The sequence below is a fragment of the Perca fluviatilis genome, chromosome 2 (assembly GCF_010015445.1).
Source record: "Perca fluviatilis chromosome 2, GENO_Pfluv_1.0, whole genome shotgun sequence".
NCBI classification, from domain to species: domain Eukaryota; kingdom Metazoa; phylum Chordata; class Actinopteri; order Perciformes; family Percidae; genus Perca; species Perca fluviatilis.
The window spans coordinates 22,730,372-22,744,674 of record NC_053113.1 but is presented as its reverse complement, the minus strand read 5'-3'; the positions used below and the strand labels follow the sequence as shown (position 1 = coordinate 22,744,674).

General features: G+C 38.9%; 1 protein-coding gene across 14 annotated transcripts in view; it reads right to left on the bottom strand.

The window, feature by feature from the left end:
• The window catches only part of kirrel3b (kirre like nephrin family adhesion molecule 3b), a 177,193-nt gene that overhangs the window by 11,834 nt on the left and 151,056 nt on the right, over positions 1–14,303 (bottom strand). For all 14 annotated transcript variants that reach the window (XM_039784975.1, XM_039784984.1, XM_039785026.1 and 11 more), the window contains 4 exons: positions 13,755–13,903; positions 13,457–13,584; positions 12,826–12,952; positions 3,916–4,016 (listed from right to left, as the gene is read on the bottom strand). In XM_039784975.1, the coding sequence (XP_039640909.1) occupies positions 3,916–4,016; positions 12,826–12,952; positions 13,457–13,584; positions 13,755–13,903 (505 nt within the window). The remainder of the gene's footprint in view (positions 1–3,915; positions 4,017–12,825; positions 12,953–13,456; positions 13,585–13,754; positions 13,904–14,303) is intronic.

Genomic DNA, 14,303 nt, shown 5'->3' with positions numbered 1-14,303 from the left:
TTATGGTGAGCATGTTAGCATGCTGATATTAGCATTTAGCTGAAAGCATAGCCTACAGCCTCACAGAGATGATAGCATGGCTGTAGACTCTTGTTATGAAGTATGACATGCATTCAATGTACATAGGCATTAAGGATACACACAATGGCTTTTGGTGATAATTATTGAATAGAAAAAAAACAACCTATACTGTATGTCTTCAATAAAACCTTCTTTGGTAAAGTTCTCTAGATGATTTAGAAAAGCTACAGCCAGGAAGCTTGCTCATTTGTAAAAGGCTAACAAGATATCTGAATCTAATAAGTGACCAGAAGAACAGAAATCTGTTTAACTTTGACCCTGATAACAACTACCATATGCTATGGCAAGGACGGAACAAGGGACTTGAAGTAATGTTAAAGCTGACCAGGCCGACACATATGTGCTTTATACAACCACCGTTTATCAGTGAATCCTCCTATCAGTGGGTAGATGGGTTCCTTGGAAGGTGTTTAATGGGATGGTGCAAACCTGCAATCATTATTTGATTTATAGGTGAAATCACATAATCATCAAAGAACAGTATAGGTCATATAGCCATAGATAAAGAACAATATCTATGCATATAGCTATGTTCTTTGATGATTCTTGAACTATGGCAGGCAGCTTTATTGTTGCTACAGTACACATCTCCATGGAAACACACAATGACCATGAATAGATGAACGTAATGCTCTACAATAATAAAGAGATAGTTATGTTTTATTCTGGTAGAAGGTGGTATGAGTCAATGCACAGACATCATTTTGTTTGATGATTATATTTCAGTGGTTCAGAGGAAAGTATCAAAGATAAATTAATCAGTGGATATGCACTAAATATGTTATATTCTAAACTGTGAATGGTAAAACACTTTGTTTTTGGTTAAAAATGTTGTGGTCGGGGCGGCCTCTAGCTCACCCAGTAAGAGCGTTGACCCCATGTTGGCTGAGTCCTTCAGCGGCACAGGGTTTGAATCTGACTTGCTGCGTGTCATCCCCCATCTCTCTCCCCCTTTCATGTCTATCCTCTGTCACTATATAATAAAGGGAAAAAGCCCCCCAAAAATAATCTTAAACAAAAATGTGGTTAAAAATGTTTTGTCTACTAGCCATTTGCTGCTGTTCATCTCTGTTTTACAAGTTGCTAGCTCATGTTTAGCTTATGTTTAATGGATAATTGCAAATTGTTTGTACTGTAGGCAGATCTCTTCTCACCGCAGTGTTTAAATTACTGTGCCTTTTGGATTTGGCTGTTGGGAGACTGCAAGCAACCATTTGTGGAGCACTAATTGCTTTAAAATAGAGGAATATAATAAGGTAGGGCAAGGAATACTGTTTTTTATTTTTAATACAGTAAATAATCATGATGGCAAAAGAAACTAGCTCAAAATTGTTCCTTAATAAAAATAAAGATTACACCTTAATAACAATAACACAACTTTTAATTTATTTTAATTCATTTTTAATTAAAATTAATTCCTAAGAAATGTCTCTCACTGTAAACTGGGATGGCACATGGCATATGCATGTGGTGGTATTTGGGATTTGTCTGCCAAATAAGTGCCTGTCTTATTCGTTAGAGTAACACAACATACTAAGTCTGTGAGAAATGTTAAGCATTTTTATTATCATAAATTACTCTATTATGTAATTCATACATTCAAATTTATTTCAAATCAATTAACATTTGATGTCTCTCTGACAGACAGCAACTCACACAGAATATCTTGAAGAAATGTGTTTTGAAATAATACCAAAACAAAATGTCAAAAAATCGAGGGGGCTTGCAATTTTTGCAGGGCATAATAGGTATGAGAAAGTGATGGGTCTGACACATGATGGAAAAATGTGAAGTGGCGTGATGTAGAAAAAAAAAGATATTTGCATATACTGGATTTATTTATGCAGTGCTATGATAATGTAACACATGCTATTTAGTGGCTGCCTTTGTTCAGACTGCATTTGTTTTGGGTGACTTTGGTGAGAATTACATGGTTTGCTTTTGCAGATTTTTTAACTAACATACGAGGAAATTCATTATATAGTATGTACTGGATAAAGAGCAAGAAAGATAAATTGGTACTCAGAGGAAAACAACACATTCAACTTAAAACTTGCAATAATGGACAGGTGGCTAAACAGAGTTGTGAAATGCAGTGTTACAATTTTGCAATACAAAATGTCTAACGTAGAGAGCTTTCCTTGCCCTTATTCTTATAATCTTGTGTGGCCGGGCCTCATTATCACGGTAGAGGATGTTGTATGTTACAAAGACTGAAAAGCCTTGAAAAGTGTTTTGATATTTGGCCATATACATGGAATTTACTTCACATGACATAACATCTCAGGTTTCACATTGGTAATTTCTGTGGACGTCTGTCTGACAACCGTTCATCCAATCGACTTCACACTTGGCGGGTGTAGTGCTGAGGACCCAAGGAAGTGAAGTGTTCAGTGTGAGCTCTTGAGATATACGAGACAAATGTAATAGTAGTGGGTTATGTACACACTGTGTAGTGTATTGAGAGGGGACACCAGTTAACTGTTACACTGTCAAACGGCATGTTGGGTATCGCTCGCTTTCCGTTACTCGCTACAGTAAATTCAAGATCAGATGGATAAGGAGAGACCGGAGACATTTTAAGCATCCGCAATATAACTTTTGGAATTAATGCTTTTGTTCCTGGAAATAGCCCGGTGCCAAATAGCTATAGCTGTTAGCAAATGATGCGTATACTCTAGCATTGCTAGGGGACACACCTATGTCATGGCAAGTGTATTGCTCACTACCTAAGGAAGCACAGTGTTGTGTGTGAAGTTGTTTGGATGAGCGGATCTTGAAAAAGCTGCAAGCAGCAATACCGTAGGCCAAGCAATTGACCCGTTCCCAACAGGCACATTTTCAACAGGCACTGCAATAGTGGAGCAAAACAAAGGTAGGCTGGACTGTTACTTAAATAAATAGTTTTGAAACAATGATAAACATTGAAGACCCAGCAACCCGGCCTCAGCAGGCACCCCTCAAATAAACCTGATATAAATTATGTTGCTTGTTAATGCCAGACATCAATATAATAAAAACACACATTAGATGACAAAGTGTGGCAATTAACCACATGCATTTGCAAACACCCCCACACACAAATCAATAATAAGCACAACGTGAGCTCAGAGAGTAGGCTGTTTATATAAGGTCCATAAATCTTAATAGGATCAGTGCTAACAGAGCATATGTGTGCATCAAATGATAAATTCTATCTAATTTGCATCGTTCAGGTACCATTAGATTCATAAAATATCTATTCATGATTATAGTTATTATCAGGGGTTAAAGTGGGATCTGGCAGGTAGGTAATCGACAACGGACAACGTACTCTTCACCTGTTCAATTGACTTTACCAGATAGTATGGGACTGTCCTGCTATCATAACAGACGTGAACTGATGCACTATTTATGATGAATTATTTATTATGGGTTTTTAGATTGTATTTATTATTTTATTATAGCTAAAATACTTATTTATTTATTGTGTACACTGCTGAGTCTAGGTAACACATTTTGTTTCTTCATGTTTTTAACATGCTTGAATGACAATAAACTATCTGATTCTAACTAACCACAGACACTTGCCTTGTTCATGGACTGCGGTGCACTGCTGAGAATGAATAAGGGAAACACTGAAATGGATATTTGGTGTTATTTTTAAACAAACAGGAAACACTGATGTATGAAACTACAAATCAGATTGATTTACTTATTAATGCAAGGTGCCGGAACGCTGCTCCAGATCGTTCTGGCCACTTTAACCCCTGGTTCTTACATGTCTTTGCAATAAAACTAGGCTGTTGATTCAAGGATGAGATAAGAAAAAACATAATAGTCCAATGTACTTACAATGCGGTCTGGAGGAGGTGTACTTCGAATGAAGCATTTGATTTGTCCTTTTTCTCCATGTAAGGCTTGCTGAGTCTGTGTACTGGAGATAGTAGGTGGCCCTGAAAAAGAACGACCATAAAAAAGTTTGAAGATGAGTTGCAGAAATTAAAACATGAATAATTAACTACATTTTCAGTTTCATATGACATATTATGAGGTCATATGACAATTCTGTTCAATCAAGGTTTTGTGGAACATTATATCCTAATTGCTCTCCTGTTCCAAGGAGTAACACCTGAAGTGTTCAGTAATTTGGGACTCCTGGGAAAGATTGTATTGCAGCTCGATATAAACATGCCTCATCCCTCTGTACAATCTACCCAAGGACACGGCAGGACTGAACGAAGGGCATGAGTGGGGGCTCAGACCTCATTCTGGATCAAGAAATTGTTGATTCATTGCTGGCTAGATTTCTCCCATGGAGATAAATGTCACTGGAGAGTGCTACAGCAGTTCTTTGGAGCGTAATCAGCGCTACACAGATGGAAAGAGAAAAATGCCATTGTGGGGAGATAACACACTTGTCGCAGTGCATCACCTCAATCAAGTTGCTTGCAGCAGATTTGACCATGAACCAAAAGGTTGGCAAAAACACATCTAAACATTAAGCCTTAGCTCTCTATAAATACACAATCGAAACATTTTAAAAGAGAACATCCATCAAGCAACTGTATGACAAAATACAGTATGTTTAATTTCATATTGTAATGTATGGCTGTACTGAATTCTTCAAAGCTTTATTCATAATGTCATGCCCGGATTGGCTAATCAGAAGCACCGGGGAAATTTCTGGGGGTCCAATTTTTTGTACGCGAGGGCTGGCGTTCAGTTATGGTACTGGGTTAAAAACATAGAGTTGAAATATATCATTGATGCTGTCCTTAGGCTCCCTTTACTTGTAGCCCACTCTTTTTATTTATTTTTTCTTGCAGCCCACTTGCAGAGTGCAGTCTGGTTATTATGACGTGCCATGTTTTGACTCCTCCAACGACACCCTGCTCAAAAAACAACCAAACCGTCACTTTGTACAGTCAGTGGAGCTTGTTAGGATGCAATCACGCCAAGCAAGCAAAAAATAAGCTATAAAAATGGATAATAGAAAGTGCAAAGGCGGCGCTGAAAAGGCGAGAAGAAAGAAAGTGACATGGCCACTGAAGACTTAGCAACTTTTTCATTAAAACCAGCTAGAGTTCTTTTATTCATTTCAAGGTTTGGATATCTCATAGATAGATTCAGATATTGTTGAAAATCACTGTATTGTTGTGAAGATGTTAACTATTATAATAAATCTATAAGGCTGTAGAGAACAGTGCGCTACTGTGGTTTTAATTACATTATTTTAATATAGCCAGTTGTGAAGTAAAGTGGGCCGGTCTAAGGCATAAAACTCCAGGGCTGAAAATGAGTCCCACTCCGGCCCTGCATAATGTTGACATTCAAATTTAAATCAACTTTTTTTGTGTGCAGCTATTCATTCTGTTTCAGCCCAGTATTACTGAACAGTTGCAGATAAACGATAAGGCTACACTAATATTATTAGTATTATACTATTTGTAAATTTAGATTCCAGTGGTGGCTGCGTATGATTGTTTCCAACTCGTGTGATCCAAACAAACCAATATAGCGTTGTTACTGTCCTACCATGATGTGGCTATAAACCTAAAGGCGCAATTATTATTTAATCATTGTTTTACACCTTTATTGGATTAACCTGCTGCCTGCATGTATTTATGTTGATGTAATTTACAAATTATATTAATTAAAGAAAGTTGATTTAATAAAAAGCAGACTAACTCATTGAAACACTTTATTCTAATTGAGTTCCATTTTCCTTTTAGAGTGATGACGTCTTAAAATACAACAACAGACATTTGAAGCTAACATCAACAGAAGCTTAAACATAAAAAATGACATTCGGTACAACCATATTGTATTTTCATGCAGTTTTGTCTTATTCATTGTTCATATTGTAACTGTAAATACACCTCTTACAAACTCTAAAAGTTGTTCTGTAAAATTCAGGTTTCTCCCACAATAAGTTTGATTAAATGGAAAGGCTTTATTGGAATGTAAACAGGCTTAGTTCAGGCAACGTGAGCTGCAGGGATTGACTTCGAGCCAGCATGTGTTAAACCTTGGTCAGGCTACAAGATCTTGCCTGACAAGGGCAGCTCAGCCTAAACGACTGGTCTGCTTGCCATCTGGTCTGAAGGCTGTTCACACCAGGTGACATCACTAATATGAAGACAAGAAGTCACTCATGACCCAATTCTGTCTTTCAAGCGTATTTCTCTTTGGTCCTGAAGAGCTCAGTAAAATTCCAGAAAAGCAAAGTACAGAGGAAACGGTTAATATTTATCTTAACTATATATTGAAATAGATGCAATTACAGTAGAAGAATAAAACTAGATGAATTGTGTATGTGATCCAAGCATAGTTCATATTCAGTAAAATTAAATTGTACAGCAATTTGCCAAGAGTGTTATGAAGATGGTAATCATGCCGATTTAAACTTCATGAGAATCTAATAAAGTAAATAATTGTGTTTATTTGTCTCATGCTGTTTGCATGTAACATTTTTGATTGGCTGTTCCCACCGTCACTCAGAAATTTCAAACATCTCCACAAAACAGACACCCAACAAGACCCAGCCCGACAAAAACAAAGTTTCTGAAATAATCATATGGGCTTCAATCAGTAGCCTTGGGTTTGTTCACATTACAAGATCTCCTCATCCTGAATGATTTAGGTGTTTCTTCTGAGCCCTTAAGACGTATCACGGAAATAATTCAATTAAAAATGATACACAAACAAACTGACATAATCGCTCTCATCCACCTCTATTTCTTTAGATGTAAAAGCTATGTTTCCAAGGAGATGTTCTCACAAAAATTACACAAGGAAATGTTTTCATCTTATCCTTTTTTTATGATGAAAAGGCCTTAAAAAAGAAGCTGTTAAAATCAAACATTAAGCATGTCTCGTGTGATGGTTAAGGTTAAGAATGTGGGTTTGAGGGGGTGGCAAGTGAGGCAGCTTCTTGATTATTGAGACAACTCGCTTCTCCGCCAACTTCCCTCAAACTCCTGCTCCCTGCCATCTCTCGGACGATACATAATTGCAGTTTATTACCTGTCTCTTATTAAAATGAATTAGCATTTTAATGAGACTTTGCCAGATGGCGTCTTTGTATGATACTGGAGGCTGCTGCAGAATCTATGCTGCAGACAAATTTAAGACAAAAACAATTATTGAAAGCTGCTCCCCTTCTTTTACTGGTTTGTGAACATGGAGTAGTCTTACTTTGCCAGACCCTCCTCCAAAGCGCACTGAAGGAGGGTCTGGCTACTCCACATAGCATTCGGGGAAGGGAGGAAAACATGCTCTGGTTTAATGGCATTTCTTTAAACCAATCAGAATCGTCATGGGCGGTGCTAAACTCCGCACGGAGCCGCTGCAAAATAGTCGTGCGAGAGAAAACTCAGATTGGACAGATAGTCTAGCTAGCTGTCTCAATTTACCCGGCAGAGATCTGAGGAGCAGTCACAAATAGTCCTCATTAATCCACCGAATTAAAAATTCCAACATAAAGAAAGTGGAAGGAAACGGAAAATACACGCATCCGGCAGAATATCCTGTGGCACCGGAGCAATCCCGGAAGTGTAACATCAAAGATATAGACTAACATGGAGTGACAGTATTAGTACAACATGTGCTATAGTTCATACAAGGACATTTGTATGTACAGTGTGCATGTATTAACCTGTGTTAGGGAGATGAAACATAAGACTTTGGTATAAGCTAAGGCAACACAGAGCAAGATCAATTGCTTGCAGGCTGTTAAAGGTCGGTGGAAGTGGCTGGGGAGGATCTATTCTATGGATCAGAGCTGCAAATGAGGAATATAATTAGATAGCTTTATCTCACTGGCTCAGCCTTGGTTAAAAGTATGTGTGTGTGTGTGTGTGTGTGTGTGTGTGTGTGTGTGTGTGTGTGTGTGTGTGTGTGTGTGTGTGTGTGTGTGTGTGTGTGTGTGTGTGTGTGTGTGTGTGTGTGTGTGTGTGAGTGAGTACATGTTTGGTAGCGGGGAGGTGGGTGGCACTACAACATCAATGTTAGCGGCAGGGGAGGTAATCAAAATGTTGGGCACAAAATCTCTCTCTTACTCATGAGTCATTTGAGGAGGTGTTAACTCCGGAGTGGACATTGCAATCTGATTACGCAATATCGGTGTGGGTGTCAAAAGGCCAGGACTTACATTTCCTTCCCAAACTCAGGCATCCGCTTTGAACAAAAGCTTGACATTTCCTCGCTACCTCAGTACCGTTCTTTTGATTTCTCTGTTTTCCTTTATGATAAAAGAGAGCACAACACTGCTACAGGGCAACTGAAACAGAAGAAAAATGTCTTGTATGGTCACTGGTGGCCACATTTTCCTCTGGGAGGAATCCAGGGCGAGGACATCCTGTCTTTATATTGAAGCTGCCAATCAGTCAGCTCTTATTTTTAATATTTATATATTATATATTATATAATTATTATTAATATTATACTTAATATACCAACTTGGTTTTTGATGTACAACTAGAGATGTAAATACATTTATCCACAAATAGTGGAACCATGATTTTCATAAGAGTATTGCACCAATGGATATTTTGAATATTCAACTCTATACTTCAAGTCTTTTAGTTATTTCACACTCTCCACCCACTGTAATGTGTCCACACATTGGTTAGTGGGAGTGAGTTTGTTATTAAGTGGCTTGTTATCTACATTGCTTGTCTATATATCTAAATGTTAGACTGGGGGAGAACCATTACTGCTTATATTAGGGTAATCTTCCTGCTGTTCAACTATGCTATATATATTGATAGTAGCGAGTTGGCGTGGATGTGGAGCCACAATCACAAATAATTTAATCTTCATCCCTAATTGGTCAGCTGAGGCAGCCATCACATTCCTACCCTGAATGCTCTGACAGCCTCACCACATTTGCCTTGCTTTGGCTGAATGCATCTTTACAACAGGGACCAGGCTGTATTTTCTCCCCATCTCTTTTTCTGCATGCAGTGTGAGCCATACTGTCTTGGATTCACACTGTAAAAATACATTTACAGTAATAACTCAGTACAGATGACACAGGCCAGACACATTAATCATTTTATTATCTAGCCAAAATTAGTGCTTTATCCAAATGTACAACTTTTGAAGGGTGCTGAAAGCATGATTTAAATTAGTATTTCCATTAGTATTTGTGGTATGGTCACATTAACAGAAAGCATTTGCCTCAAAAATAATTCCATTATGCCTGCATTATGCTTACAACTAAATAGAAACAATAGTCTTTAAGGGATTAGCCAATGCAACATCAATACAAGAGCATGCAAAGACACAACAATATCATAAAGGAAAATGAGTGCTGAAGAAAACATATTGACAAAAATCCTTAAGAATATTAATGTGTGAAAATGTTTGGCCTATGGCTTTATATCAGTCGACAGGCATATTCTCCTTTTTATTAGTCTGTATTGCAATTATATCAAGCAACTTTGAGTCCTTGAAAAGCACTATACAAATTCAATTTATTATTATATCTGTGATGTGAGTTCCTAATTATTTGACCAGATGGAGATCCAGGTGGAAACCCATTGATTATTATCAGTGGGAACTGACCTCTAATGTGCTGGCTGTTTATTTCTATACTTCCTTTCCACTTCATTGGATGTACCAAGGAGGATTTCTCAAGCATTATGCCCTCCCTGGACAGACATAGGACACCTTGGAGCTACTGACCTCAAAGCTATTGTGCTCCAGAAACCTTATAAGCCTGTGTGACTGTGAACAAGCTTAAACTTCAGTATGAGCCATCATGTTAGGAAAAACCACACATCTAGCTTTTTTAAACATAGTACAGGGATACATTAAAGATATTTTCACACTAAAAAATTGTGTTTGAGCTGAGTAGAGACAGTGCAAGTGACAGGCACATGCAAATGGAAAAGTGAGTTCAAAGTCTTCCAGGAAGTCTTGCAGATCATATCTTACTATGCTTAAATGAAGCCGGTCAGATAAAATGTGCTGCATTTTAAATGCAGTTTTCACCTTCATTAATTTGCACTTTTCTTTTTTAAACAGTGTCATTGCCAGTTTAAAAAAAAAGCTGGAATGCTAATTAACCAGGCACATAAAGGCTGTTGAGAAAGAGAAACAGCAGGGAAAAAAGATCTATAACAACTCGGTTCTCTGTGGGATATTGAGGAATTCTCCGGCCCTCCCTCTCCCTTACTGTGGTAATGGGCTTTCTCTTCCTAGGCTGCCCAAGTACTGTATGTGTGTCATTATACATACTGCTTTGCCCATTACAAACTGTTGGACAGATAGACTCACACTTGTGGATATATTAATTAATATGTATTGCATGAATATATGGTCCTTTAGTGTACACAAGCTAAATCCTTTTAACCATGTTAAATTACTTCTGTAATTCTAACTTCTCCAGGACTGTGGTAGAAGCCATGCATATATGTTGTACGCTATATAAATAATCACACGCATGGACGCATTCATACATGTAGCCACTTGACGACGGCATGAAAAAATCTGTGGAGCTTTTCCATTCTGAAAATATTTCACTGGAGTAAGCAATATGTATCCATTAGCGACTTAAACACAAACTGCCTCCCCTGCTAGCTGTTTGATTATAATTAAATTACATTCTTCCCCAGGGAAAGCAGGAATCCTCATGTCTATGTGGTATGCCACAGTGGGAGCTAGTCACACACAACGGCAGAGAAGAGAAAGACAGAGAGAATGACAAATTATAAACACATGTAATTTAAATGATTAAGGCATTAAGGAATCGGGGGATAACTGCAGGGAAAACAAACAGCAAAGAAACATTTAAATGCGCAGCAGACATTGTCGCATCGTGAATGCTCTGAATAGGCACAGCATTGCCCGGTATCTACTGTATCATGGTTGTCTTTAGCAAAAGCTTGTTAATCTGTTATTTTAGTTATTAACAGTCAGAAACAATTGAATCCTGCTGACTGTCAGTGATGAAGGGCTTATAGGCTGATGAGATGTAAGGAGCGCTCACATTCATCCTCAGTTTAGACAGCGGCATAGACCAATAAATGAACTCGGGAGAGAGTCTCCCCCCCCCCCCTGCACACACACACACACACACACACACACACACACACACACACACACACACACACACACACACACACACACACACACACACACACACACACTTCCAACAACCGCAGTGTTTGCACTTTCACAAGTTTGACAATCTGATTCACCTTAAGGACCGGGTACGAAATGACTCGAGATTCCTCATGTGGTTTGGGGGAAAAAAAGAGACGAATTTCAATTATTCAGCAGGGTAAAAAGGAAGGACCCTTTTGAATGTCAAATACCAATTCATCCAGGGAGGTGTAAGATGGAGAGAGGAGGAACATAAGCAAATAAAAGACCAGAAGACATCCCAAACTTGCTTAAATGAAGTCTAGAGACTAGAGACTATAAACATGCCACTTCAGCTTCTGCTGTATGTTTCCCAGTGTGCTCAGAGTTGTGTTGTGTTATAATCTTTATTAAAACAATCCGTCTTCTTTCTCTCATGGTGTCGTTTTTGTAAACAACACATTCTCCATGAGCAGAATAGAGATGCATCAAAATAAAGTGACACATTGGATGTTTTGTTGGATGTATTCTGTTTAGATATTAAGGCTGCAGAAAGGATGGCAGTATAGGTTGCTATCAACAGAATGTTGAGACAATATAATTAGTCATGATTTTTCCTTACGCCTCTTCTGCCTTGATTTCAACTGAATTCTGGGCTGAGAAGGAGCGGCCTCATTGCAATATATAGAAAGTCATGGTTCTGATCTTGTGCTGGAGGGAATACTGGTATCCAATTCTCTCTGATATGCAAAGCTAACGTCTGGGTTTTTGAAAAGAAAATCTTTACACACACTGTTTGCTACTTGATGTATCCTCATCCCCAAATCAGCACCAATGTTGCTTACAGGCAAACTCTTTTGTTAGCTTTCGAAATGTACAATGATACACTGTCAGCATTAACTCAACATCATCTCGCCAGCTTCTTAAAACCCTCTCTTTTTTTCTTCTTTTTGGCACAGGTTTCTTTCAGATGGACACGGAAAAAATAAGAGACATGTAAATCCCACAACTAAGGACCTCTGCCACACTGAAGCATGCTCCCTGAATATCAAGCACTGATAATGAAGTCATTTGTTTGAGAGTTGCCAGGTCTCCCACTAAGGCTGGTATTCATTAGTCAGTCAGTGCCTCAGAAGAGGCTGCTTCCCTGTGACTCATGCAGACTATAATTAGCATTTAAGTACATTTCAACTGTTCATGAAATGTGTGACTATATCTTGAAAAGACTAAGTCTATATTCATTGCTTTTTCTACTTAAAGGCTTCACAATGATGACAGTTGATGAAAGAGCTCTGTTTTATCACATTACCTTTGTCAGGGAAATTAATTTGCATTGGCATGCTATGTGCCGCATCCTTGTGCTGTGTGTGATGCTTGTGTTTTGTTACTCTGTCTGCCTGGTAAAAATGAATAGTGTCTCCAAGAAACTGCTACACAAAAAAAAAAAAAAGACGCGGAATAAAGCTGCATATTCTGTTGGAAGTTGCGTAGATGGAAGACTTTTGTAAACCACAGAGGAAGCAGAAGACTGACTCCTGTGACAAATTGCTTTCTTTTTGCCGCCGTTGACCCCAGACCTCAAGATTCACACTTCTATGTGTATGCATTTGACAACTTTGTGGGTGCGCATCTGAGCCTGTCTGTGCGAAAGACATCAATAATACAGCTTACCATTGACAGTGAGAGAAACCTCCTTCTCTCCTGCTCCTACACGCGGGACCACAGCACGGCAAACATATTTCCCAGCATCCTCCTGTCTCACAGATTTCAGTGTCAGGAGGTTCTCATTGCTAAGAACCTGCGGCAAAGAAAGTTAAAGATGATCAAATGCAGTGACAGCAAAGGCACCTTCACATTTGAGATAGCAACAAGGCGGTGTTATGGGAAAGAAAGATATGCACCATTTTATGCCTTAAAGTGCACCTCTCCTCAATAATTAAAATCCAATTCAGGGTCTGAGCTCAGTGGAGTAAATGGGTTGGCTTTGGCCTTTGATTTTAACTAAAGGGAAGGTGGAATGAGTCTGAATTTGTGGATCAAATCAACAGATCTAATGTGAGAACAGGTCACCAAGAAGCTGGGACTACAATGGCCTCAAGATCTTATGTCTAATGGACATTTCAAAACAGATGCACTATGACATCAACTAATTAAGTACTTTATATAAGCCACAGAGATGCTGGGATCACAGAAAGTCTCAAACACATGCTTTATCAGAGAAAAGCAGCTTTGAATCTATTGTAAGCCATATTATGTGACTGGATGCAGAACATTAGGTAGCAGTGCAAATCAATATACTCACCACTCCAGATCCCCTCTTCATCCACACTATGGTAAGAGAGGGATTTCCTGTCCAGGCACAGTTGAAAACAGCGTCAGATCCAAGGTCCACCTGCAAGGACTGAGGCTCCGCAGCCATGCGAGGACCAACTGTTAAAATAAACATCATTAACTGTCAATGTACTGTACGATACATCCATAATTAAGCAGATGTGGTGGATGTAAAGCTCAGTGTCAAAATATACAAGACCTTAACCATAACCATGCATTATCACGTTGCTGGCATTTCTGAATGCAGTATCGCTTAAGGTGCCACTCACAGTAGACGTCAACGTTGCGGCTGATGTTTGTGCTGCCAAGAGGGTTGGTAACCTCGCAGGAAACGGGTTCTGTAAAGAAGGAGTGGTCCACAATAACCTCATATGTGTCTCCGGAAACCTCCTTGATAATGCTTCCTCCTTTGGCCCACCTGGTGAGAGGCAGAAAAGGAGCGATGGTAAGAAATGCAAAGAATGAAGGAAAAGGGGAAAAGGCATTAAGACAGGTTTTCACACCGCCTTATGTCAATAGCATTCTTTTGTGTGAATAAATCATCATTCTGGGGACGGTTTTCTGTGCTGGCTTCAGCACATTTTTGTGGCAGCCCTCCATGCTGTGACAAGCTCCTCAGTGACTCGGAGCAGACAGCACGTTCCTCATTACGCCAGGCAGAAAGAGCAGCACAGAGTGCCAGCTAAGAAAAACAAATCACAGAATGACAAATGGGTAGCGCCCCAACCTATGAAGACGCTGGTTGACAAGTACTGTATTACACACAACAGCTGATGTTAATAAATTGACATGGGATCACATAAAGAACATCTGTTCAT